This window comes from Enoplosus armatus, chromosome 3 (assembly GCF_043641665.1).
Source record: "Enoplosus armatus isolate fEnoArm2 chromosome 3, fEnoArm2.hap1, whole genome shotgun sequence".
NCBI classification, from domain to species: domain Eukaryota; kingdom Metazoa; phylum Chordata; class Actinopteri; order Centrarchiformes; family Enoplosidae; genus Enoplosus; species Enoplosus armatus.
This window is the reverse complement of record NC_092182.1, coordinates 24850334-24878191: the sequence shown is the minus strand read 5'-3', so window position 1 is coordinate 24878191 and position 27858 is coordinate 24850334. Positions and strand designations below refer to the sequence as shown.

The 27858-nt window shown below is 41.2% G+C and overlaps 2 protein-coding genes across 2 annotated transcripts; both read right to left on the bottom strand.

The window, feature by feature from the left end:
* Positions 1–50: 50 nt before the first annotated feature.
* Positions 51–13191, bottom strand: LOC139282623 (protein-glutamine gamma-glutamyltransferase E-like). The gene is made up of 15 exons (XM_070902422.1): positions 13105–13191; positions 10406–10576; positions 10006–10260; positions 9741–9859; positions 9035–9163; positions 8487–8664; positions 7242–7377; positions 5788–5897; positions 4082–4197; positions 3788–3914; positions 3505–3686; positions 2987–3161; positions 2702–2865; positions 2037–2170; positions 51–731 (listed from the first exon to the last, which is right to left on the bottom strand). The coding sequence occupies exons 1-15, from the start codon at positions 13127–13129 to the stop codon at positions 584–586; spliced, it is 2169 nt and encodes a 722-aa protein (XP_070758523.1). The 5' UTR covers positions 13130–13191; the 3' UTR covers positions 51–583.
* Positions 13192–16319: 3128 nt separating this feature from the next.
* Positions 16320–26911, bottom strand: LOC139283132 (protein-glutamine gamma-glutamyltransferase 2-like). Its single transcript, XM_070903091.1, has 16 exons — positions 26887–26911; positions 26004–26174; positions 24191–24445; positions 23856–23974; positions 23089–23217; positions 22496–22673; positions 21441–21576; positions 20020–20129; positions 18920–19035; positions 18578–18704; positions 18411–18496; positions 18129–18200; positions 17563–17737; positions 17245–17408; positions 16763–16896; positions 16320–16467 (listed from the first exon to the last, which is right to left on the bottom strand). Exons 1-16 carry the CDS (start codon positions 26909–26911, stop codon positions 16320–16322), a joined length of 2145 nt encoding a protein of 714 aa, XP_070759192.1.
* Between the last annotated feature and the right edge of the window lie 947 nt (positions 26912–27858).

The window sequence follows — 27858 nt, the reverse complement described above, 5'->3', positions numbered from 1 at the left end:
CAGAAAGATCTGCAGCAGCATCACTATTAAAGACAAAAAAGGAACAGGGCTTTCAATAAACATTTTATTTGTGTGAGTAGCTGACATACTCAGTAAAACCATAAACAGCGCAAACAAAAACTGACGAGATATGCAATCCAGCTTACACTGCATTTGGTCTCTTATTTTTTTAGCCACTATAATGTATAATAGTCATCAGTGTCAGCCATTTAGTGTCAGCTGGTCTCTAACTCAGACCTTAAAGAAACAGCCACACATATTAACAACCTCAAAAAGATCCGATTTGTTCTTCAAAATGTGAAGATTTAAGCAAATACTACGGAAGCCCTGAGAGGTCAAGTGAGAAAAAGTTTTTGCCAGGATAATCTTTCCTTAAATTTTTGTTTGTGAAACAGGTGGAAAAAAAGTTTTCGTACTTTTATCTTCGATCCTGTAAAGCGTGATTTCTTAAGCCAGCAAAGATTTCTTCATACATAAGCAACTGTAAACATTTTGAAATATATGCGTCATAAAGAGTCAAAGAGAGTCTGATATTTTGCTTCTGAGTGGACGTACGTGACCCATATTCAGTGATACTGAGCTTTTACAGCCTGACATCGACAGTGCAGCTGACCCTGATGTCTCTGAAGGTGGAGCAGTCAAAGTCAGCCACGAGAGTCTTCTCTCCGATCTTGTAGGGAGCAAAGAAGAACCTGATACGTATTCGGGTGTTTGGATTCAGATCTTGAAGCCTGTGTATAACAACAAAGAGTAATGAGAAAAAACTCAGTTTTGTTTGTGGGTAAAATGCCTGGTGTTATCCAGATTTTGGATGGGTGACACCACGTTTAATTGATGCAGTGTTGTGCAGTAAAATGTCCCAATATCCCAACTAGGGCTGTGTATTGAACCACAATAACATTTTGGTGGATATTTGGCACCAAATATTTTGGTTTTGTGAAAAGAAAAAAGGGGTTTGTAGAAAAACACGTTTATGTTTCTTGTAGTAAATAGTCGGTATATATATATACAGTGCTTAACACATTTATTAGACCACCACCCAGTGTAAGGGGTTTGCCACCGCTGCCCTAAATTAACAGTATTGCTGATTACCAAAATATTTTATGTTTCTGTAATGGTTAATCCACCAGTATGTGCAAGCCAAGCTCTTTAATGGTAAAATATAATTATTGTTGTTATCCATGAATTCTCAAATTTACTGTTTCACAAAAAAGCAGAAAAAAATAGTAAAGCACATTATTATTTTTTGATTGAGATGCCAAATTACAGTTATTTACTTGCATTCCTGAACAGAAAAATTTGTTTTGTGGTTGCAAGAATGAAAGCTGTCATCAGGGCCAAAGGAGGTCGTACAAAATATTAAGATTTTTGGTTAATATACAGTATGTGAATAAGGACTATTTAGTTGTTCCAGTTTGTTATTTGCCCAATAAATAACAATACAATTTTTAGTTTGAAACAAGTTTTTGACAGATTTCTCAAATATTTGTGTTTTCTTATTTCTATGACAGGTGGTCTAATGAATTTCTGAAGCACTATATATATATATATATATATAAATATATATATCACTGTCGCTGGCACTAGAATTGAAACATTTCAACTCAGCCCTAATCACAACCCCAATACACATATACACACGATCACACAAACACACATCACTGAAACAAATGATTGGTCAACTGACAGAAAGTGAGATATATACATTTTGATCTTAATTGTTTTAGACGTTTATCAATAAAGGTTGCAGCTTTAATTTGTTTTTATGTCATTAAAAATACTTTGGGAAATTGTGGTTACTTGTGAGAAAAAAATAAAATAAAAATAATTAAGTCATCACTTTGTAATTATTGGTGACATTTTATAGACTGCAACATTAATGGATTACCTGCTAGAGTTAACCTACAGATTCATCAATTGTAAAAACAATTTGCACCAATTATTTGCACCTTTACTGTCAGCAGCCTAAAACCTTGTATAGCGCTCGACATCCCCATGAGGTCATGTTAGACACACATACACAAACACACACTCACTTGTATTCAAAATCCTCTTTCCATAGACCACTTCCAGAGAGAGTCAGAGTGCACTCCCTCAGTGTCTCGTTGGCCGGGTTCATGAAAACCACTTCCCCACATGTCTCACTGTTCAGTCTGGTCTCACGGGGAACCTGGAACATTTTAACAGCTTATTCAGGTACACTCAGTCAGTTCGAGGGATTGCCGTGTAACTTTGTGCAGACATTTATGGTCCCCAGAGGATGAAGTCTTCTGACTCCACCAGCACATTGACATTTTTCAGGATGAATGGTAATAACTTTGGTGATCCACTGAAATTCTATCCTGATGATGACACTAGATGAAAAGTCAATTTGTCCAATACTTCATTTTATGACAGAATAAAACTAATTGTAAAACGAATGACATTCCCATCAGACTCTTAGCATGCTAACACACCATGCTAAGATGGTACTAACATGGTTAGGGTAGCATTAAGTATGGCGTCACAGAGCCGATAGCGTGGTAGACTCTTAGTCTTGTTATATATATTATTATCATTTTGTTAATTTTGAGATTGGGTTTCTTTTATCCCAGACTTTGAGTATGAGAAGAGATACCAACAGCTGTCAACTAATGTGACGGGCAGCTGAAGAAAGTCTGATGACAGGTGATTGTTAGAGACAGACAGGTTTTCTACTGACGGTGACGGAGATGGGAGGGTGCAGCAGCACGACGTCATCCTCAGCCAGGTATGTGTTATCTGGGTTCTGTTTGTCCATGACCACAGCTGAAACCTTCATGCTGTCACACTCCACCATGTGTTCATGGTAGGCCGAGAACGGGACCAGGATAGGGACGGACAGTTCTCCAAGAGACAGAGGAAGAGACGGGAAATTTAAACAAAAACATTAGTACATAGTTTTATTTTGTCAACCCTTTGAGATTTCTGCTTCCAAAACATCTCTGTCCAGATGAAGAAGAGTCACCTTTCCCGGGCTGCAGCGTCTCCTCCTTCACCTCGGTCTGGATGGTTGCAGCTGGTGAGCCGTTGTACCTCATGGCTTGGACGCTGACGTTGATGGACAGCGGCCTGGCATCACTGATCTCACTGTGCAGCACCAGCTGCAGGCTCACATCCTTACCGTTCATCGGTTTGGACACCTGCAGCACCACACAGTGAAAGACATAAGGATGTTAATAATAATACTGCACACAGGGATATCAGCCTGATTTAGTAGTACAGCTCACTATATACATATATATGTATACTGTATATACATATGCAGATTCTTCATAGTGACTTGACTGTAAGTCAAAAGTGCTGCTCAAAGCACACATTGCCCTTAAGTACAAATTGAATCTGAAATCAAGCAGTGGTTCTGAGCTTCGTGAATATGCTCGTCATAAATAAAGAGGGGAGAGAAACTGAAAACGATAACAATGGTTCCCAGCAGCCAAAAAGAAAAACTTCGGTCGACAGGGACTGTAGTTTCTGTGACTGTACCTCTTCAAATCGTATGGACACTTCGGGCAGCGGAGGGATGCTGCTTGGGGTCGCTTCATCCGTACTTCCTGTGGTCTCATTCACCGCCTCGTTCACCTCCGTCCCCCCATTCTCGACTGCCTCCGCCGTGGTGATGCCTCTGCTGATGGCGTAGTTAAAGACAGACCTCTCCTCCTCTGTTCCTGTGAGGGTAGTAATTCAGACAGTTTCCAGAGCCACTGTTGTTCAGCACATTGGCCTACAGCTGAAGTTAGCGTGTGATCTGTTTGTCAGGTGAACCCACCCTCTCTGTGTTTGTAGGCGTCGGTGATGTTCAGCCTCTTTGTGGAGCCGACAGACTTGGTGGAGATATTCTGACCGACTCTATTAGATTCAGACCAGATATTCACATGTGAACCGTCAGCTTTGACCTGAAAGGACACACAAACACAGACAACAGAAAGCAACAAAAATAAACAATTCATTAAACAAAATAAAATGCTTTTTAAAACTTGAATATGCTTGCCCACTTTATTAAGGCCCCAGTATTCAATAAATGTGATGCTGATGAGGTTAGGCTAAAGCTATGCTCACTGACCAGCCAGTCCACACAGTCGGCATTGACCTCGGCGAAGACAAATGGGATGTCATATTTGAGGTCTGTGTCTCCGTCCAGGATGGCTTTGACCGGGGCTGGACCGCAGCAGTAAACACCTACAGGAGGAGACACAACTAAAATCATGAAATGGAGAAACAAACTTCTCGACTGGCAATTTAGTTCCCACAGAATACTTTTCATTCCTGTGCCGTCCGGTGGCCTATAAAAAAAATGACACCGTGATGAAAGCAACTGGGAGTGTTTCATTTTCGCACAAACAAAACTTTGCTTGATCTTAAAGCAGCTTTCACAACAAGAGCACTGTGGCAGATCAATTCAAGGGGCTACGGTAGTGCAGGCGTAGGGCCGAAGCGAATAGTTGATTAGTCCATCGACCGAAAATAAATCCGCTATTTTGATAGCTGAATAATTGTTTTAGTCAAACGTCAAACATTTGTTAGTTCCAGCTTCTCAAATGCGAAGATTTGCAGCTTTTCTTAGTGAACTGAATATCTTAGTGGGACAAAACAAGAGGATTTCGCCTTCTAGGAAACTGTAATGGGCATTTTTCACTATTTTCTAAGAAAATGATTAATCAGCAGATTAATCAATAATGCAAATAACCGCTTTGTTGCAGGATTATGTGGATGTTCATTAAAAGTTGTAAGGAAGCCTGTGAGTTTTGCCGCAGCGATGTTGGAGGCATGAGAGGACCATAAGGAGGTTAAAGGGTTCAAGGGTCGATGGTCATTTTACAACACAAGGTTGTATATCAAAATGTGTGAATTTAAAAGTCTCACAGCCGGAGAAAAAAGAAGCTGCTCTGGAGTCTGGTGGTATGGCAGCAGCCAGGTGAACAGGCTGTGGCTGGGGTGGGTATTGTCTCTTAGTATCCCTCAGGCTCTGCGCAGGCACCACACCTCCCAGACATCAGTGATGCTCAGTAGATGCGAACCAATGATGTTCTGGGCGGTTTTAATCAGCCGCTGCAGAGCCCTCCTGTCCAGGGCCGTACCATGCCAGTTTTTGATGTTTCCAGTCAGTATGCTTTCTTTCGCTCCTCTGTAAAAGTTGACAAGAACTGGGTGTGGGACTTTTGCTCTCTTAAGTGTCCTTAAGAAGTGCATTAAGAAGTAAGAGGATGGACCCTTTTCATTCATCTCTATAAGCTTTCTGCTTGTGCCACCAATGTTCAACGGATGACCGAGGACATCTGCTTCTGGGCCCAGATATGTTTTCAATGGGATAAACCCCCTGACCTTCCCTCGAATCTCTTTTTTTCCTCAGGGCAAACATTATTCAGAACATTTTTATTTTATATTTCTTTTTCGCACCACTACTGATATAACTTTACGAACAGAAAAATCACCAGTATTTCAGTCTTGGTATAAGTTGAATTATTATTCAATAATAAGAACATGCATCTAGAAATTCATGTTCAGGAGGTGGTTCATATTCTCAGCATCAAAGTGATTATTTCACTGCAGAGATACCGTTAAAACAAATTACGTTTTTTATATTATTTTCAAAATAATATCAATGAGCAAAAGAGTTGAAGGAAGTCAGAAGATAATTCTGATGTTTGGAGGACATTAGAACAATTTCAGAGAAGTACGAGGTCCACATTTACAATTAGGACAAGAAACAAGGTCCTCCGAGCGGGGAAGGAGACGAGTCCCAGTGGAAAAAAACAAGAGGGTCTGTACCATCGCTCTTCTCCTGCGGTGTTGGATCCAAAACTTGCCAGCCGTCATATTTGCCGTCTTCTGCCAGGTCTGGCCGCCTCATCCACGCCTCCACCCACACATGGAAGTTCCTAAAACACAACGCAGCATTCAGATTCTGTGACAGCGCAGCGGACTGAAACACAACACGAGAGAACTGGTTTAGAAGGACCAGAACATTCTGTGAAATCTATCTGTAGCACCTCAGTCTGCTCAAAGTACAACACTGTAGATCACTGTAACTCTTCTAGCTCTGAAAACAACATACATACTACAGCACCTGGAATTACATTGAATTGGAATTACATTACTCATTACACTGAAAACTCTTTCTTTTCTGATCCCCTCCAGACATTTTAAAACAAATGAAAATACTTAGAAGAAACGTTGTGTCTGATATGTTTTCCACAAAAAAGTTCAAGTTACCTTGTTATGTCTTAAATTTACATGTACTCATGTACTCTAAAAGTTTAACGGCTGGACACAAAATGTCACTGAAGAGTCCATTTTCAGTGTATCTGCACTGTAGGCTTCAAGTTTTCATATCACATGTGTGTAAGTTGCATGCTGGACTACGATTGGCTTCCAAACTACTAGTGATGTCACAAAGTCAACTCTCGTACATCCACGCGTTAAAGTCAGATTTAAGTTGAGCACAGATCAGCAGATGAAGGTGAAAACAGTGTTCTAGTGTCAAACTCTGCACACACATCATTCTGCACAGTGAAGCTCAAACATCCAAGTAAAGTAACAATAAGAAAAACACATTTTTAGGGTCAAGGGGAGTGTAACAAATATTTTTGGCCCCTTGGGGGCAGCAGAAACATGTGAACACAACATTAACACATCACCTCCTTTTAAGTTGATATGGTGAAGCAAACAGTTGCTCATTTACACACATGTTATCATAATGACATTGGCAGATGAAAAACTCTTGGGTGTGGTGGCTTAGGGTGAGTCATTGTCTCTGTAACTGCGGACAGCAAGTATTGACATGTTGACATGATTTTACTCTGATTTGACCTATAAAAGCTGGCAACACTTTTCCTCCCAGGAAGGTTTGGCACATTGCTTTAGTTTCATTTTTTTTAGGTTGAAGTTATTTACTTACCTCTAAGGAGTGGCACTGGTCTGGAACAGTACATTACACACCCGCAGGAATGTACACAAGTGTGTGCCAAACTGAGGAGTTCAAACCTTTACACCACTGACCTGCATTTGTTGGCATTGCAAGTTCACAATATCTATTTACTCTTTAAGCAGCTCTAATCGATTTTTGTATTAACAGTGGATCCCATGATTACTTTTATGTGATAAACCCACAGAAAATGATCACCTGAGCTCCATGGAGCATTTTAGTGCCTTTAAGCTCACTGTTTTGGTTCACTCTCACCGCTCTCATAGTGTCGTTTCCAGTTATAGCGTCTGTGTCTCACCAAATACTGTCAACGGATGTTTTCTGTCTGACTCCGTAGTCGGCGTGGTACACATCGATGGTCAGATTCTTGTTGTTGTCGTGGGCTGACTGGTAGTTGGTGACCACGCGGCAGGGGATGCCAAGCAGGCGCATCACTGGAACCAAACACAAAGATTTTAGTCATTCAAATAAGTTCATATCAGTGTGTTGCTTTCTCACCATTCTGCAGCTCCAATAGGCAGCAATTAGCGCTCAGCAGCTACTCATATTTACTCTACATGTGCAGCACAAAATGAGCAGAGAAACAATAAGACGCTAATTAAACGCTACCCTAGTTTGTTTAAATTGAATGAGACGCTTGGCTAAATGTAAATCAGTTTGTCTTTCTTTTTATTGTTGCATCTTGTTATCTTCTTTGCTAAGCTGCCATGGAGCCGAAATCAACGAAAAACAACAGCCTTTTCCTGCTCGCTAGTGTGGTTTACTTAACACATACAAGATCACAATGTGCATAAACTGAAGCTAACTAAGATTCAATAGCATTCCTTGTTGAACAATAGGAAGACTGTGTTGCAGTGCTAACACACCTTGTGAGGGAAACTATAGTGTTGGCAGAGAAACAAGGGAGGCGACTGTTATTAATAGACTTAAGCTACTATAATCAAGAATCCATGTGAAGAGTCATGTGATCAATGACAACATGATGAGTCAGATCATATGTTTTAATTAGATGTGAGAAATACAACACGCTGCAGAGCTCTTTTCTCTCTATTCTCAGTCATATATAATGCACACAGCATATTAGCATTATTTTAGAAAATGAATATTAATTTCAATCAAATTAAAGTTTTAGAAAAGCAGGGGAGACACTTGAGAACGTATTTCTATTGGGGCTGCAACGAAAGATAATTAGCATGATTAATAATAATGATAATTATATTGTGAGGTATTTTATTTTATCACTTCAATTTATAAAATGTTTGTGTTTAGAAAATAGAGAAAACTGCTCATTGCAATTCCCAGTGCCCAAAATGACCTCTTCAAATTACTTGCATTGCCCCAAACAGTGATATAACATGGAGGAAAGTAGCAAATGCTCACGTATGAGAAGATGGCATTTGTCCTTAATGAATAGCTTAATCAACTACTACAAGAATTAATCAACTGACGAATCGATGATTTGAGTAATTGTTTCTGAACTAATATTTATCTTTACAGATGTTGTTCCAGGTGTGAGGACCTGCAGAGTCAGACGTTCATGTACCTGAGCACATCACACCGGCGAACACCCAGCACTGCCCGTACTTCACCGGATGGCAGTCGGATTTGATCCATTTCTTAAGGATGGCGTGACTGCCATTCCAGTGAGAGGGTAAGACCCCACCCCAAAATGAACCTTCCCAGCGTCCCTCCAGGACACCACGGTCGTCTTCACAGTTGATCTGGGAAAAACAGACACACAAGGAAATTCAAATTCTCATAATGTGACTTTTTTCTCAAAATTACAACTTTGTAATTCCGTCAGATTTCTACATCTGCTGTCTTCTTCTTCACCTCTTTAAATACATTAACGTTTACAGAACATTACCACCACCAACTGTCAATATAAGGCACTGCATGACAGCAAAAGATGATCTAAATGCGAATGTCAGCAAGCTAACATGCTAAGTGTAAAGCATCGCATCACTGCTTGCTTTTGGTACACCACAGTCAAAAATATCCCACAAATAAAGCCCATAGATGTCAGTGCAACACTGCTTTACTGCTATAAAAGGTTTGTGGAGGTATGAAAACCAACAGAGCATGTCCTACCATAGCGCTGACCACGCGGCTGACGTAGATGGGGTTACAGCGAGCAGAAACATCGTCAGCTGGGTCCTTCAGGTGTTTATGGTTGAGGTCCAATATCTTTATACAAATGTTCACCATGTTGTCCTCAAACTGGACAGAAGTAGACAGGAAGAGAGGAGCTGCTCTTAAATGTTATCTTATTTTCAGCAACATAGTGGCATTTAAACTGCAAAAATTAGTATTTAAAGGTAAAAGTATTCAAGGTTTAAAAGAGACATCATCTACAGCAGGGGGCGACTCCACTGGTAGCAAAAATAAGTCAGATTGTATAGAAGTCTATGAGAAAATGACCCTACTTCTCACTTGATTTATGGTCTCAATCGCGAGTTTCAAGTCTTCTTCAATACAGCATGATGTTCATTTAGAGTGAAATAGACAATAAAGCAGGGTCTGCTTTAGGGTGTGGCTAGTTAACTTTATTAGCAGCTACTTCGCTCGGCGTAGCCAGAAGCCAGGTGAAGTCAGGTTGCCAGTATAGGTGGGGGTGCATATTGTCTTCGGGTTCTCAGATCCCCAGCTCCATCCGAGAGACCCTAAAAATCATGATGGCAACGGCCAAAATACCAAACTCGAGTCTTCTAAACGGTAGTCCACAAATCAATGGTCGACGTCACGGTGGCTACGCCCCCTTCTTTTATGTTGTGTATGTGCATGAGTGTGTGAGTACCTGTCCAAAGTCCCAGTGCATAGGGGAGATATAGTTTCCACTTCCTTTGTAGATGATTCCTCGTTCATTCATCACATATTCCTCTCTCTGCTCCTCATCAGCCAGAAACACCCAGTCATCTGCAGAGAGAGTGGATTCATGCAGACAGACAGACAGACAGACAGACAGATGATAGGTTGATAGATTACATAGTTTAGATTCATATAATTAACTTAAGATACTTAAAGTATCAAAAGTAAGACAGATAGATAGACACTCAACCCACCGGGACACCAGGGGTTGAAGAGCACAACCGGCATTGCCAGCAACGTTTCTTCATCCCTGTGTGTCACACACATTAAGTACTCCCCTATGGGGGTGTCAGCCGGGGGGGTAATGGTCAGGTTCAAGGTGCCCATCATTGGGGAGGAGCTCCTGTGAAGCTCTATCTTCCACACCGCCTTTGCTGATGGTGAACGCTGCACGTTGTCTGGGACACCGAAGGATGACTGTGTCCCCACGTCTTCAGACGGATGTGTTCCTGTAGAGAAGTGCCAACGACTTTCATTTGCTGTTGTAAGAATACTCTATGTGCATCCATCCATTGATTTTGAGTGCTATACAAGTTCTCCATACTCTTGTCGTCCAAAAGCTATTAAAAACAAATCATTCAATGAAAGACTAACCTGTCATTGCGACGATGTAGAGCGGGTGAAGGTCAGGGTTGAAAGGTTGCGTCAGGTTAAGGGTCAGGGCGAAGGGCTGGCCTCGCCTCACAATCAGCTGATCCACTGAGATTGCACTGGTGTGGTGTTCAGTGTTGTTGGTCGTACAGTGGAGGTCCACTCCTTTATAGACTGAGAGAGATTAGAAACATACAAACATGAACAAGTTAAAAGAATCTCTGCACATCAGGTTTCTAAAAGAGATAGAACGCTTTGAAAAGTTCATCAACTCTTTAAAACTATCCACGTAAATCTCTAAGAAAAGCAAAAGATGTCGTTCATCCGTGACAATAAGAGAGATCATTTAATTAATATGCATCGATCAAATTAAACGTTTGTACTTTCATATCCAAGACTTGTGTACAAGGGAAACACATCAAAACACTTCAGAGTTTTGTCTGTTATTACAACACTTTTGAAAAGATTTCTTATACATTCAGACCTTTTATTACATTATGGGCACATACACATTACATTTTGAGTTTTTATTCGATGATGATACAAACAGGGTTGTGTGTGTGACAGCGACGTTCCCGTATGATGTCGAGGGTTAACACACTGTTACTGGCCGTCGTCCAGTGAGCTTAATGTGGAGGCCAGCTTTTTCTGCTTTTCTTATTACGTCCTGTTGTGTCTTGCCTTATCCACACATATTTCTTCACCACATCAGTGATGTTTTACACTCTGCTGAGTATGTTTATATATTCTAACCGCCCACATCCCGCCCTGCCCTAGTTTCTGCCACTATTGCGAGATAACAGAAACTTTTCACACGCTCAGCCAGTCTGCTGAGGCGTCTCTCACCCACACCTGGGTCATTTCCAGGGGCAACTCAGTATCCGTCTGCCTGGGACTGACTTAGCCTAACCCCTAACCCTAACCCTAAACCACACCATTGATCAGTTGTCTATTTTACATTTAAAGTGAACTTGTAGAAACTCATTATGTAATAAAATAATGCAAAAATGTGCCTAGTAAACATGGTTTTGATCATTTGCAGTTAAAAAAAACTTGACATCCAGTTTAAAACTATCTTCTTCTTTGGCTCACCAAACAGGAACAGGTGAGGTATAAAACAAGTAACATATCGACCGAGACAATGCACCAGAAGAATTATAGATAACATACCTAAAAATAAAAGCATGAAACACACAAAGATACTGATGAGCATGATAACGATGATATTTAAATACATTTGGAATAAAAGACTTCTTTAAAATATTTTTGGCACCCTGTAACGCCGTCCAGAGTTCAGAGTCTCTAACAGCTTGAATCAGCCCAATCGGGAGGGGGGGGGGGTCTCTGGACGACGGCCTGGAACAGTGTGTTAACCCTCGACAGAATGTGGGAACGTCGCACACAAACGCAATCCTGAGGCTGATTAAAGCAGTTTAAGCTGCAGGAGGCAAACAGATTCAAACAGAGACACGTTTGTGTAACAAGAGATGACAACAGCGTAACACAGGAAGTCCGAAACAGTACGAGGAGATACCGTTGCCTTTGCCTCAAATGAACTAGAGTCAAATCCTGACATGTGCCAGGATTTTTGCCAAAGTCCGAAGCTTAAGCTTGAGTTTAGCTCCGTTGTTCCTTTTTAACCAACTTGATTTAAACCTTGAAGCTGCACTTATCAATATTTCTATAATAACATCGGATCAAATGACAATGTGTAGCATGAAAGATGTTGCCAGAGATCACCTGACTTTACAGTTGCCCTCAGCTCTACAGGAGCATTTTAGCCTCTTTTAACTCATTGTTTTGATTTTCCAGCCTGCACCACTATCATCTGCATTGTTTCCAGCAGCAGCAGGCAGCTGCTCTCAGCGAACAAGCTTCGATAAACCTTCTGTAAACAACAACAAACGACAGACAGATAAAGCTAGCAACTAGCTGATGAACATTGTGGACAATTTAGCAGCTACATATTTCCTTCAGGCAGTGGGGGGGGGGGACCTTATACCTTGTTTTGAAGTGCTATAGAAGCAAAGGTTTTATTGTTAGTCTCCAGTGGCTTCCAGGCAGATTTCTAGAAAACTGGAAAGGTGACTGTGGCCATGTGGTCTAACAGCATGTTTTAGATTTATTTTCAGTCCACGCTCAAAGTCCCGCGTGCAAACACAACATTTGAGAAAACTGCTTTTAGTTTCTGTGCTGCTCACACCTGGAACTCACTAAAACTTAACACAATGCTTCCAATTTAAAACCATGATTACAAGCTACTCTGCTCTTGAATGTAACTGTTTTTTAATTGTGTTCTGCTGTCTGTTTGTTTTCTCATTAATTACTATTATTATTCTTTTTCTTATTCTGTTTTTTTAAATTTTCTTTTGTATGTATTTATTCTGTTGTACTCTCGACATCTTTGTAAATGAGGGCATGCCCTCAATGATTGTTCGAGACTTAAATAATGGTTGAATGAAAAAAATGAATGAATGAATGTGTACATCAGCCCCAAAATATCAAATTTCAGCTATGCAATGGTTTGTCCAAACATATTATGCAACCAAACACAACACTGAAAGACTTCTTTGTATACATGCAATGCGTTCAAGCAGGTTTGGGGTGTCTCACTGGATGCAGAGACCCACACAGGACAAGATACGATAATATAAAAAGTTACTTAAAGCGGATATTCATGTTTAAAACTCTGGTGTACTTACTAGTTCCTGTCATCTCCGCTGCCATCCTTGCAAAACTTTCTTGTAAAGTGAGTAAAATGCACGTTGGCAGGCAGTCAGCAGCACACTGACAGGTAAGCGACTCAGCGCTGATTGGTTTTAAAACACCTGCCAAGACAAACCCCGTCTCAAATGAACATGAAACACGTCTTGCATTGTTAACCATTTCCTGGGAGTTTAAACGCTGTGGCTGCAATCAGGCGATAAAGACTGAAGAGTCCACACAACATAAACTGTGTTTAGCAGTTTAGACTTGTTACAGATGTCATTCACCGTGAAGCCATTACATTATAATACATTATATTCATTCGTTTTTGTCCAAAGCGACTTACAATGTGTTTACGTGGACACTAATATGATTGCATTGACTATACTGGCTACTGTGGCAAGTAAACATCTGATCCAGGTTTGTGATCAGTTGTGATAGTAAGTTACATTACTGATTATTTAAATTCTGTAAGAGAATATTGTATAGAGCAACATTTTGAATGATTTTAAGTTATCATGTCATATTTGTCTTGGTGTTTGTTACCAGTATTGTCAAGTCTTACTGTGAGTATGGATGTTAGATATGCACTGTGTCATTTTTATTCAAGTGTAGATGGATGTCGGTAGCTAATGTTGTTGTTACAGCTGTAACAGCTGATGGGAAACAACCACCGTCAACCATCAGTCATGTCATAGCAAGTCATTAGATTGTGCAACAGGCACACGTTCACTTCCTTCAGAAAATGAGGCCTTTTCTAGTTATGACCTCATGAGATATATGTATTTTATCTGATGATGTAATAATAATAATAATAATAATAATAATAATAATAACAATGTTTAAAAATGAATAAATAAGTTATTCTGCTTCATATTAAATTAGCGTTTTGAGTGGTGAGATGACTGTCAGCTGTGAATGATGTAACATCTCCTATTACGTGACGCTGTGATGTGATGTAATATTATTCAGTAACAGTCGTCGTCTCTGAATCATTTCAACTGGCTTGAATACGTTGAATACGTATGTGTGTGTGTGTGTGTGTGTGTGTGTGTGTGTGTGTGTGGGATGGTGTTTGATTGCTTTGAACCCTGAAGAAAAGTGTGACTCAGCACGTTTTAAAAGGGAGGAAACTCAGTCGTTTGGACTTTTTAAAGGTTCTTCTCTCTTTCTCTCTATACCTATCTAACCTTTTTTTTTTTCCTCCTTTGGATCTAGAACTTGCTGTAAAGACTAGAAAACTGCAATCCATATTACATAATACAAGTAGTTTAACAGATATTGCACTATGAAACATCAAGACAAGATCAAAAATACATTTAATTTGTTGCTTTGATCTGACTGACTTCCTTATTTATTCGATTGGAATTGTGAACAGAGTGAGTCCAGAAAACATGCCGTGTTTTTGGGAAGTCCAGTCCAGTTAGGGAGCATTTTATTAGGAAATGAAATGTCCTGGTTTCTATTGGACACATTTGTATGTATCTCATAGTTGTTATTCGGTTGAAGTGTCCATTATGTAAGCGACAATATATGAGAAGAACACAGGAAGCAGAGTGACGTTTCCTTTATGTATATCTGTATAAATAGAGACAAGCTCAGTTTTCTGAATTAGCAGATTATTCTTCATTATGCGTTGACTTTTTAGTAAAAACAAAGGCTGTGTTTTTTTTTAATCTGATATTTGTTCCATACATCGAATTTGCTCATTGCTCACCTAAAATGGTTTTTACCTGGGGCACGACCAAAATACAAAGCGTGGCATGATTTTGTCCACAGTCCGGCGAACATTCAAAAGACCCTGATGGGTTTTTAACTTTCTCAACAGGTGTAATAAACTAATACTAGTTTTTTAGTTTTACATAACCCTTTATTGCTGTATATACTATGCAGTTCTCCCTTCAGTTCTTCTTTGGTGCTATTGTTTCTAATAATGTATTCAAAATAGATGCGGTTTATAATATCTCAATGTGATAAAACCATAATTGCACAACAAAAAATGAATTACTTCCAGTTAATTTCCAATAAAAAACACTCACTTGAACACTGACACAAGCGTTTGATTGTTGTTCAGCATTAATGTTCTGATCACGACACATGATGTCCTCTGCATGTGCAGCATTGCTTCCAAATGTTTTCATCAGTTTTGAGGAGGTGACATTCAGTATTTCAGGGGGGCAGCCACAGTCCTGTTCGTTTAGAAATGAGAAGTGTTGTTGCGCTGCCAGACCACCAGGAGGCAGTGGTGCACTGAAGTGGTTGTTGCTGACATATTCAATAAAATCATACAAATACAGTTGAGTTTACACAACGTTTAGCCTCTCATGTTTTTGGCCACAATGAGACACTTTAACACCAGTAAAGACTCGTCGGCTAGACAGCTCTTTAGAAATGTGACTGTCTGAGGGTTGGAGTCAGGTGTAAGAACATGTATTTATTGGAGAGCGATGTGATAGACCTGAGTGTCCCCCTGCCTCTCAGTAGATACCCCCCCCCCCCAGAAATCTCAATGGTTTATATTTCAGGTTTACAGGCAGCGAATGTTTGATACTCAAAAGTTAGATTTTCGGTGGCGTATTCCTTCAGATGTACTCCATCTGAATGCATGCTGATTGCTCGACTGTCAGGGGTTGAGCTCATTGAAGATGTACTGGAGGATGGGTCTCATATCTCCACTATTCTTGGGGACCACGAAACAGGAGGAGCGAGACCTCTTTCTTTGTGCTCTTCTACCGCTCGTGAGTCTGGTCATCTCGTTTTCATCCCTGCCAGGTATCAGGCGCAGGTGTGATGGTCCAACCCATGACTTTAAAGGCACAATGGCTTCTTTCTACAGCTCCCATTTTACCCAAATATTTAACACCACATAAGGAGTAGAAGGAGCGGCATTAGCTGAAAATAGACCCTTATGTAATGTGTCGAGAAAACATGTTTTGTTTTGACTAAAAATCACAGCTGATAGTTATATAGCTGGCTATTTTTGCCCACCCTGAACCCACATTTGATTGAAAACAACATGCTTATGCTCTTTCACTGAACCTGAATCTAAAGTTTCATCAAAAAAGTAAATTACAAGTGAAGATGTAGAAGTAATAAGAGGAAAGGAATAAATCCTGGAATGTACTGAATGTATTGAGCACCAAAGATCACCAAATCTGACATTTAGTTTCTGAGTAAACGTACGTCACTCTTATTGAGTGATACTGAGAATTTACGGCCTGACGTCGACAGTGCAGCTGCCCTTGATGTCTCTGAAGGTGCAGCAGTCGAAGTCGGCCACGAGAGTCTTCTTTCCGACCTTGTAGGGAACAAAGAAGAACTGGACACGTATTCGGTTGTTTGGCTCCAGATCTGATAGCCTGTGTGTGATACAAAGAGTGACAATAAAAAAACTGGCTTAGTTTGTGGGTAAAACTCCGTGTATTCAACCACAATAATATTTTGGAGCCGATTAAAATGTGTCTGTAGCACCAAGTATAAAAAACTGTCAAGTACCAAAAGCTGGCATCAAATGTAATTCTCAAAGTAGGTGTCCAAAAAAACGATTTGGCTTTTTATTATTTGCACCTTCACTGTCAGCAGCCTAAAACCTTGTATAACATTTGACATCCCCATGAGGTCATGTTAGACACACATACACAAACACACACTCACTTGTATTCAAGATCCTCTCTCCATAGACCACTTCCAGAGAGAGTCAGAGTGCACTCCGTCAGTGTCTCGTTGACCGGGTTCATGAAAACCACTTCCCCGCTTGCCTGACAGTTCAGTCTGATGTCACCGGGAACCTGGAACAGACACATTTTAACAGATTATTTAAATCAGTCAGGCCACCAAACTGCAACAACACTACCCATCATGCATCAAGACGAGAGAGAAAAACAGACATCCTGCAGAAAACAAGAAAGTCAGGAAACATCACTGCCGACCCATGACACCCTGGATACACCCTGTTACAACTTGTCTCCTCTGGTAGGCGCTACAGAGCTCTGTACCCCCAAACGACGAGACACAAGAACAGTTTCTACCCACGGGCATCACTCTGATGGGACAGAAAACAATAACCCAGAAAGACGGACAGCTGAAGAAAGTCTGATGACAGGTGATTGTTAGAGACAGACAGGTTTTCTACTGACGGTGACGGAGATGGGAGGGTCCAGCAGCACGACGTCATCCTCAGCCAGGTATGTGTCATCTGGGTTCTGTTTGTCCACGACCACAGCTGAAACCTTCATGCTGTCACACTCCACCATGTGTTCATGGTAGGCCGAGAACGGGACCAGGATAGGGACGGACAGTTCTCCAAGAGACAGAGGAAGAGACGGGAAATTTAAAGTCGCTTCAACAAAATTCCCAAAATACACAGTATTTTCTCACCTCACCCTCATTGTATCTATGCAGATTGTTTTTTTTATTTGTGAACCCTTTGCGATTTCTGCCTCCAAAAGAGTCACCTTTCCCGGGCTGCAGCGTCTCCTCCTTCACCTCGGTCTGGATGGTTGCAGCTGGTGAGCCGGTGTACCTCATGGCTTGGACGCTGACGTTGATGGACAGCGGCCTGGCATCACTGATCTCACTGTGCAGCACCAGCTGCAGGCTCACATCCTTACCGTTCATCGGTTTGGACACCTGAGAAAAGTGAGACATGGAAGGAGATTCACACATGGAACTATCCTGCATACAGGGATGTTCTGTGTGATCCAGTACTATAAACAATGTTTACTTGAAACCAAAGCTTGTGAGAGACATTTCTTTAGTATAGCAGTACGGAGCTGGTGGACATAGTGGGGAATACCGATCTGCTTTGTTTACTTTAGCAGTGGCTTGCACAGACTCGTGCTCAGCGTCTTAAACCCCACCAGGATGCCCCTACGTTTTGTTTTGAAATTACATTTATAATATCCAGAAAAAGAAAAATCTCACACTAAGAAAGAAAATGGACTAAAACGAAAAAGATACAAAACATCCTGTTCAATAGCTCTAAAGGGAAACATTGGGGACTGTAGTTTCTGTGACGTGCCTCTTCAAATCGTATGGACACTTCCGGCAGTAGAGGGATGCTGTTTGGGGTCTCATTCACCACCTCGTTCCCCTCCGTCCCTTCATTCTCAACTGTCCCCTCTGTCCCTTCATTCTCGACTGCCTCCTCTGTCCCTTCATTCTCGACTGTCCCCTCTGTCCCTTCATTCTCGACTGCCTCCTCTGTCCCTTCATTCTCTACTGCCTCCTCTGTCCCTTCATTCTCGACTGCCACTTCGGTCCCTCCACTTTCAACTTCCTCCTCCATCCCTTCATTCTCGACATCCTCCTCCGTCTCTGCATTCTCGTCAGCTCTGGCGAAGTCTCTGGTAATGGCGTATTTAAAGACAGACCTCTCCTTCTTTGACCCTGTGAGGGTAGTAATTCAGTAAGTTTCCAGAGCCACGACATTAAACAGCTGTTTATGTGCGATCGGTCAGGTGAACCCACCCTCTTCATGTTTGTAGGTGTCGGTGATGATCAGCTGATCTTCGGAGCCGACAGCCTTGGTGGAGATATTCTGCCCGACTCTTTCAGTATCAGACTGTAGTTTCACATGTGAGCCATCAGCTTTGACCTGAAAGGACACACAAACACAGACAACAGAAAGCAACAAAAATGAACAATTCATTAAACAAAATCAAATGAAATAAGCTTTTTGAAACCTATATTTGCTGCAGCTAGCTACTGCTGGCCCTCTTTTTTTGATAATGGTCTTTTGTTTTCACTAAAGGCCCCATTATTCAATAAATGTGATGCTGATGAGGTTAGGCCAAAGCTCTGCTCACTGACCAGCCAGTCCACACAGTCGGCATTGACCTCGGCGAAGACAAATGGGATGTCATACTTGAGGTCTGTGTCTCCGTTCAGGATGGCTTTGACCGAGGCTGGACCGCAGCAGTAAACACCTACAGGAGGAGACACAACTAAAATCATGAAATGGAGAAACAAACTTCTCGACTGGCAATTGAGTTTTTTCCACAGAATACTTTTCATTCCGATTTATTGTGTAATGCGACTTAAAGCCGCAATCTGTAGTATGTCACAAACTCTCACTTTTGGTGCCATCTGGTGGTCGTATTTAAAACGACACAGCGATGAAAGCAAGTGGGAGTGTTTCATTCTCATAGAAACACAAAGTTGTAGACATGAAAGCACCATAAGGAATGTGATGTCCTTATCCCACATTTTCCTAAAGAGGACATTCAAGGCCCCCAGAGGATTCATCCTAATGTTTTGGATAATTCCTGTTCTTGCTAGCACCATCTGGTCAAGATTTCCTCTTGAGCACAAGAATTTTTAAGCACCTTTATGAACTCCAGAGGATGAACCCTTTTCATCTGCTGGGCACAGATACGTGACATGATTTAGAAGACAACGTTTACCATTTGTACGTAACATGAACTATCGTCCAGTTCGTTTAATACTGAGCAGTGGCAGCCATCTTGGTTGTTTACAAAAATGCCTCAATGGCGGTTAAATCCGCTGCATATTAAATAAACGGTTGTGATTGGCTCAATCTGAATCAGGCCGGATGGAAATCTGTCTGAAAGGGAGGGGGGGCCAACGCATCTGCCAAAGCACATAAAACATGAGCTCGCAGATTCGTCTGGTTCCCAGGCTAACCATTAATACTTCTGTGGAAACAAATCGTGTTTTTAATATTATTATCAAAATAATATCCATAAACAAAAGAGTTGAAGGAAGTCAGAAGATATTTCCCTAAATCCCCATTTAGAGGACATTAGAATTATTAAGCAACAATGTCAAAATTAATCTCAGAGAAGTTTCGAGGTCCAAATTTACAATTAGGACAAGAAACCAGGTCCTCCGAGCGGGGAAGGAGACGAGTCCCAGTTAAAGTTGATGGAGAAAAACAAGAGGGTCTGTACCATCGCTCTTCTCCTGCGGTGTTGGATCCAAAACTTGCCAGCCGTCATATTTGCCGTCTTCTGCCAGGTCTGGCCGCCTCATCCACGCCTCCACCCACACATGGAAGTTCCTAAAACACAACGCAGCATTCAGATTCTGCGACAGCGCAGTGGACTGAAACACAACACTAGGGAACTGGTTTAGAAGGACCAGAACATTCTGTGAAATCTATCTGTAGCACCTCAATCTGCTCAAAGTACAACACTGTAGATCACTGTAACTCTTCTAGCTCTGCTGAATGTCCAACATTCACTCTCTCTTTCAGTCTCTATCATCTACTGAGGGACGTATCTGTCTCTTTAGCTGCTAAACGCTCCACTATGTTCACCAGCTAGTGTGTCTGTCTGCTGTTTGGTGCTGAGCAGGTAGTGTACAGAGGGTTTTCAGAGCTTTTCCCAAAACGATGCCATGAGAGCAGTGAGAGTGAACCAAACAGTAAAGTTGTGGATTGGACAGCTAAGCAATGAGCTGAAACTCAGTATGAAGCTCGTTAAAGCCGAGAGGAGCAGCAGATTCTCTGTAGGTTCACCACTATGAGTGACCCCTTTCACACTCTCATTTTATATATTGTTATTATAAAAATACAGATTATGAAATTTGCCAAATTAACAGGTTGATTCTAACACAAAAATATCTTGATAAATCTTGATAAATATCAAGTTATTCCTGGAATAAAGTACAACATAAACCACTCACTCAATTTTCTTTGTTTTGTCAAAAGATGCAGTTCTCAATGCTCACATGTGTAGTCTCGATACACCACACTGTGTTACTCTTTGGCTCATGTTTTGAGGTATATCCTGTAAAAGGTCCATAAAGACAATGCGATACATGGAGACATTTAGAAGCCAAATGTCTTCAGACTATTTACGTAGCAAGTACTGACATGTTGACATGATTGATAATGTGTCTCATCCCGCCTACTCTGATCTGACCTATAAAAGCAAAATCTTTCTTCCCAGGACGGTTTGGCACATTGCTCTTGTTTATTAAGTTTCATGTTTTATTTTCAGGCTACAGTTATTTACCAGGAGTGGCACTGGTCTTGAACAGTACATTACACACCCGCGGGAACGTACAACACTGTGTGCCAAACTGAGGAATTATAGTGTGAACAAGTTCAAACCTTTACACCACTGACCTGCATTTGTTGGCATTGCAAGTTCACAATATCTATTTACTCTTTAAGCAGCTCTAATCGATTTTTTGTATTAACAGTGGATCCCATGATTACTTTTATGTGATAAACCCACAGAAAATGATCACCTGAGCTCCATGGAGCATTTTAGTGCCTTTAAGCTCACTGTTTTGGTTCACTCTCACCGCTCTCATAGCGTCGTTTCCAGCCGCAGCAGGCAAAGTTATAGCGCCTGTGTCTCACCAAATACTGTCAACGGATGTTTTCTCTCTGACTCCGTCTTCAGAGCGGTACACGTCGATACACAGATTCATGTTGTTGTCGTGGGCTGACTCGAAGTTGGTGACCACGCGGCAGGGGATGCCAAGCAGGCGCATCACTGGAACCAAACACAGAGATTTTAGTCATTCAAATAAGTTCATATCAGTGTGTTGCTTTCTCACCATTCTGCAGCTCCAATAGGCAGCAATTAGCGCTCAGCAGCGACTCATATTTACTCTTTTTACAGGCACAGCACAAAATGAGCAGAGAAACAATAAGACAATTTATTTGTAGTTAAATGCGACCCTAGTTTGTTTAAATTGAATGAGACACTTGACTAAATGTAAATCAATTTGTCTTTCTTTTTAGTGTTACATCTTGTTATATTCTTTGCTAAGCTGCCATGGAGCCGAAATCAGGACCATCATCCCAAGTGAAAAGGTTTTAATTTACTGTCAGAGCAACACAGACAAATTCAGACTTAAATAAAAGTCACATGCAGCTTTGGGTGCCTTTGGATACGACTCCATACAGCTTTTTCCTGCTCGGTAGTGTAGCTGAAGCTGACTAAGATTCAATAGCATTCCTTGTTGAACCACAGGGAACACTTTGTTTCAGTGCTAACACACCTTGTGATGTAAACTTCAATGTTGGCAGAGACACAAGGGAGGCGGCTGTTATTAAAACACTTAAGCTACTATGTGCAAGAATCATGATGAGTCAATATAATACAATATAAAACACTTTTAATGTAGTGCTCTATTCTTAGTGACATTCTAACTATCATAACACAATATTCACAACTACAGGGAATATACATAGCACACATTGAAATTCCCCGATGCCCCAATTGACCTCCTCAAATGACTTGCATTGCGACATGATGGCAACAGCCAATGTTTGGCACTTTTCCTCAATGAATGGCTTAATTAAACAATTAATTTCAAAATTTTGTGATGACTGGCAAATCGATTTTTTGAGTTCTTCACAGATGTTGTTCCAGGTGTGAGGACCTGCAGAGTCAGACGTTCATGTACCTGAGCACATCACACCGGCGAACACCCAGCACTGCCCGTACTTCACCGGATGGCAGTCGGATTTGATCCATTTCTTAAGGATGGCGTGACTGCCATTCCAGTGAGAGGGTAAGACCCCACCCCAATATGAACCTCCCCAGCGTCCCTCCAGGACACCATGGTCGTCTTCACAGTTGATCTGGGAAAAACAGACACACAAGGAAATTCAAATTCTCATAATGTGACTTTTTTCTCAAAATTACAACTTTGTAATTCCGTCAGATTTCTACATCTGCTGTCTTCTTCTTCACCTCTTTAAATACATTAACGTTTACAGAACATTACCACCACCAACTGTCAATATAAGGCACTGCATGACAGCAAAAGATGATCTAAATGCGAATGTCAGCAAGCTAACATGCTAAGTGTAAAGCAGGTATAATGCTCACTCCGTCCCCAGACCAAAAAAGGTATTACCCTGCATCGCATCACTGCTTGCTTTTGGTACACAGTCAAAAATGTCCTACAAATAAAGCCCATAGATGTCAGTGCAACACTGCTTTACTGCTATAAAAGGTTTGTGGAGGTATGAAAACCAACAGAGCATGTCCTACCATAGCGCTGACCACGCGGCTGACGTAGATGGGGTTACAGCGAGCAGAGACATCGTCGGCTGGGTCCTTCAGGTGTTTATGGTTGAGGTCCAATATCTTTATACAAATGTCCACCATGTTGTCCTCAAACTGGATGGAAAGAGACAGGATAAGAGGAGCTGCTCTCAAATTGTATTCTGTTTAGGGCAATATATAGTATTTAAACGTTAAAAGAGACATCATCAAATTCAAATACCCAGCATTCAATTACGATGGTATATTAAAAATTGCTCAAATTCAATGAGCTTAAAAACTACATTTGGTTCCTGAAATTGGCCTAAAATTCAAGATATGCTATTTACTCCGAACTGAACATCTGGGACACCAACGATAAGCCTGAATGATGAATGTAGAAGAGACGTTGATGGTTTCCTTGACAAAAAGCCATGGATTTTCAACGAACTTCACCACGGTCGCATTACTTCAATGTTGCACAATTGCACAACTTTACATTGGCTACTGAAAATTTCAAAGAGGGGAATTCAGACCACATAAAATAAGAATAGATGGTTTTCAAAGTAAAATCTTTCAGTGGGGTCAATAAGTTATCCAATTGCTTGTAAGATTCAATTATTTGTGTCCATTATTCGCATCAATAAAGCCTCACAGGATTATCAAACTGTCGGTGCATCATGATGGGGAGTGTTTAAGGGGATGAAAGTGGCAAATGTGAAGCATAAAGTTGATAATATGTGTGTGTGTGTGTGTGTGTGTGTGTGTGTGAGTACCTGTCCAAAGTCCCAGTGCATAGGGGAGTTATAGTCTGCACTTCCTCTGAAGATGATTCCTTGTTCATTCATCACATATTCCTCTCTCTGCTCCTCATCAGCCAGAAACACCCAGTCATCTGCAGACAGAGTGGATTCATGCAGACAGACAGACAGACAGACAGACAGACAGACAGACAGATGATAGATCGATAGATTAGATAGTTTAGATGTATTCATTTTAGATGTATTGTGTGCATCAGCATTATCAGCTAAATGTACTTTAAGCACCAAAAGTAAGAGATAGATAGCAATATTACAATAGTAAAAGATAGATAGATAGATGATGAACCCACCGGGACACCAGGGGTTGAAGAGCACAACCGGCATTGCCAGCAACGTTTCTTCATCCCTGTGTGTCACACACATAAAGTACTCCCCTATGGGGGTGTCAGCCGGGGGGGTAATGGTCAGGTTCAAGGTGCCCATCATTGGGGAGGAGCTCCTCTGAAGCTCTATCTTCCACACCGCCTTTGCTGATGGTGAACGCTGCACGTTGTCTGGGACACCGAAGAATGACTGTGTCCCCACGTCTTCAGACGGATGTGTTCCTGTAGAGAAGTGCCAACGACTTTCATTTGCTGTTGTAAGAATACTCTATGTGCATCCATCCATTGATTTTCAGTGAATCAACCATTAAAGCAGCAATGTGATATTTTACTTATTGTCAACAAATCCTTTGAAAAGATCCCCACAAGGATGTGTGCTCAGTCCTCTACACGCTCTGCACACACGACTGTTCCCCCTCCTATCCATCTAATTACATGGCGAAATTTGCAGACGACACCACAGTGCTGGGACTGATCACTAGCAACGATGAGTCTGCATACAGGAGGGAGGTACAGACTTTGACAGCCTGGTGTGCCGACCACAACCTGAGCCTCAACATCAAGAAGACCAAGGAGGTTATTGTGGACTTCCGCAGGACAAGACAGCACGATCACCCAGGGGTCTCCACCTTCAAGTTTCTGGGCCTGACAGTGACAGAACATCTATCCTGGGACACCAACACAGCCTCCGTCATCAGCAAAGCCCAACAGCGCCTCTACTACCTGAGGAAGCTGAGGAGAGAGAACCTGCCACAGAAGCTGATGATACATTTCTACCGTTGTGCCACTGAGAGTGTGCTGACATACTGTGTGTCGGTGTGGTTCAGCAGCTGCACAAAGGCAGAGCGGGTCATCAAAGCAGCTGGCAGAATCATTGGGGTACAGCTACCGGACATCAGCTCCATCTCCCCCACCCGCTCCCTGCAACGCTCACACCGGATCATCAGAGACTCTTCCCACCCCGCCCATGTTATGAACTGTTACCATCTGGGAAAAGGTTCCGATCCATCTGAGCGAGAACAACCAGGATGACCAACCACCCCCACCCCCCCAGTCAAGTGAAATGAACTGATTTAGGACTAAAGCCACTTTTTGCATTGTTGCACCCAGTTAACTGCCTGATGTGCCTCGAAATGAGAAACTATTACTATTTATTGCTATTTTTTTTTATTACTTTTAGATTGTTATTTATTTATTGACTACGGCTCTGTGGATGCTGTGCTGTTTCGTCATTTTTATGACAATAACAATAAAAAACTTTGAACTTGAACTTTGAAGGCTTCCTTCAGGTTGCCGCCTCGATAGGCACCGACCACCTTCTGGCCACAACTCCTTGCAGCCACCTCCAAAATGGAGGCTTTGCATATGGCTAACTCGTATTCCACGTCCCCCTCGGATGCACAAAGAAAATCTTGGTGGGAGTTGAAGATCTTATTGTACAGTACTCTACGGTAAGGTAGTTGCCCTTAGCAGGGGTTTAGCAGGAGTTTGATGCCTCATTTAGTTATGGAATTGTGGAATAATATTATAATACTATAGATTATTATATATGATATTTCATGATATAATCATGGTAATAATAATAATAATAATAATAATAATAACAGATTACAGCTTAGGAAAAATAGGGTTAAATAAAGTAAATTTGGTTATATATTTTTGGTTTTTTAGTCTTATAACTCAAAATATTTATTTACTGTGTTTCGGCTTTGAAGGGCACCAGCGACCTCCGCTGTCATCCAAAAACTATTAAAAACAAATCATTCAATGAAAGACTAACCTGTCATTGCGACGATGTAGAGCGGGTGAAGGTCAGGGTTGAAAGGTTGCGTCAGGTTAAGGGTCAGGGCGAAGGGCTGGCCTCGCCTCACAATCAGCTGATCCACTGAGATTGCACTGGTGTGGTGTTCAGTGTTGTTGGTCGTACAGTGGAGGTCCACTCCTTTATAGACTGAGAGAGATTAGAAACATACAAACATGAACAAGTTAAAAGAATCTCTGCACATCAGGTTTCTAAAAGAGATAGAACGCTTTGAAAAGTTCATCTACTCTTTTTTTTTTTTATTCATTTGATGGAAGTAATATTTAACTTCATTACTTTCCATATTGAGTAAATCTCCAAGTAGGAAAAGCAAAGGTCTATAAAAAAGATGACCATCTCTTTCATGTCCAAAAGTTATGTAGAAGGAAAACATATCAAACATGATTAATTTTTGAGATTAATTAGAGTTTTGTCTGTTATTACAACACTTTTGTAATGATTATTTGTCATGTTATATGTTATATGTACATTATAGACACATACTTGATGAGATTTCTTTTTATTACAATACACACAGTAGATAAATGCATAGAAATTAAACAAAATCAATCATGCTGACATGTAGTTATATGTGATCGAACAGCATCTTTAATTTAAATAGAATTTAATCTACTGTTTTAAGTCCACACTGAGTTGTCTGCATCACCCCCCAACATATTGATTCTAAGCTAACAATGCAATAGTGTTTGCTTTTGTCAAAACATAACATGCTACCAAACACAACATACAATGCAAGCAGGTTTGGGGTGTCTCGCTGGACGCAGAGACCCACGCAGGACAAGATCTGATAATAGAAAGTTACTTAAAAGAGATGTTAAAAACTCAAGTGTAGCCTTCTTACTAGATTCTGTCATCTCCGCTGTCATCTCTGCTGTCATCTCTGCAGAACTTTCTTTCTTACAATAGTAGATGTATAGACAGTAGTTCCCACTGGCAGGCCCTCAGCAGCACACTGGCAGGTGACTTCCGTGCTGATTGGTTTTAAAACACCTGCCAAGCCCAACCTCAAAATAATGTGAAACACATATTGCAACCTGGGTTGTTAACCATTTCCTGTGTGTCTAAACGCTGCGGCTGCTGCGATCAGGCCATGAAGACCGTATCCACCCAGTATAATGATTGCATTGTAGACTACACTGGCTGCTGTATACTGCTTGGAGTCCTCTGAGCCACTGTGGCATGCAAACATCCGATCCAGGTTTGGGATCACTGTGTGATGTGTGCAGCTCAACTCCAAATGTCTGTGATCCGTAGGATAAATTGTATTGTTGCTCCCATCTTCCATTAGTACTGATTAGAAGAAGGAGGCAAATCAAACAAAGTGGTAAGTTAACTAAACTGGTTCATCCTGAACTGATGTGAAACTCTCACCGTGCAGAAAGGACAGGGAGTGGCTGGGAGGACAAACACATTAAAGACAATGAAAACAATCTGGACCAATAAAACATGAACATTACTTTGTCCCTAAATTGTTTTGACTTGTTCCCATACATATGCATGCATCGTTTCTTTTTTAAAGAACAACATTATCATTCATTTGGAGTCGTGTTTCTGTCCACCTGATAAATGTGAGTCCAGTATTCGCTCTCTTTTAGCTCTGTTTTTGGTCTCTACAACTCCTGAGGGAAATATCTGTCTCTTTAGCTGCTAAATGCTCCACTATGTTCACCAGCGAGTCTCTGACTGTGTCTGTCTGCTGTTTGGTGCTGAGCAGGGAGCGTACAGAGGGTCTGTAGAGCTTTTTGAAAACAGCTGCAGTGGAGCTTCAGATTCAGGTGACGGTTCGTCACTACGAGCGACACCTTTCACATTG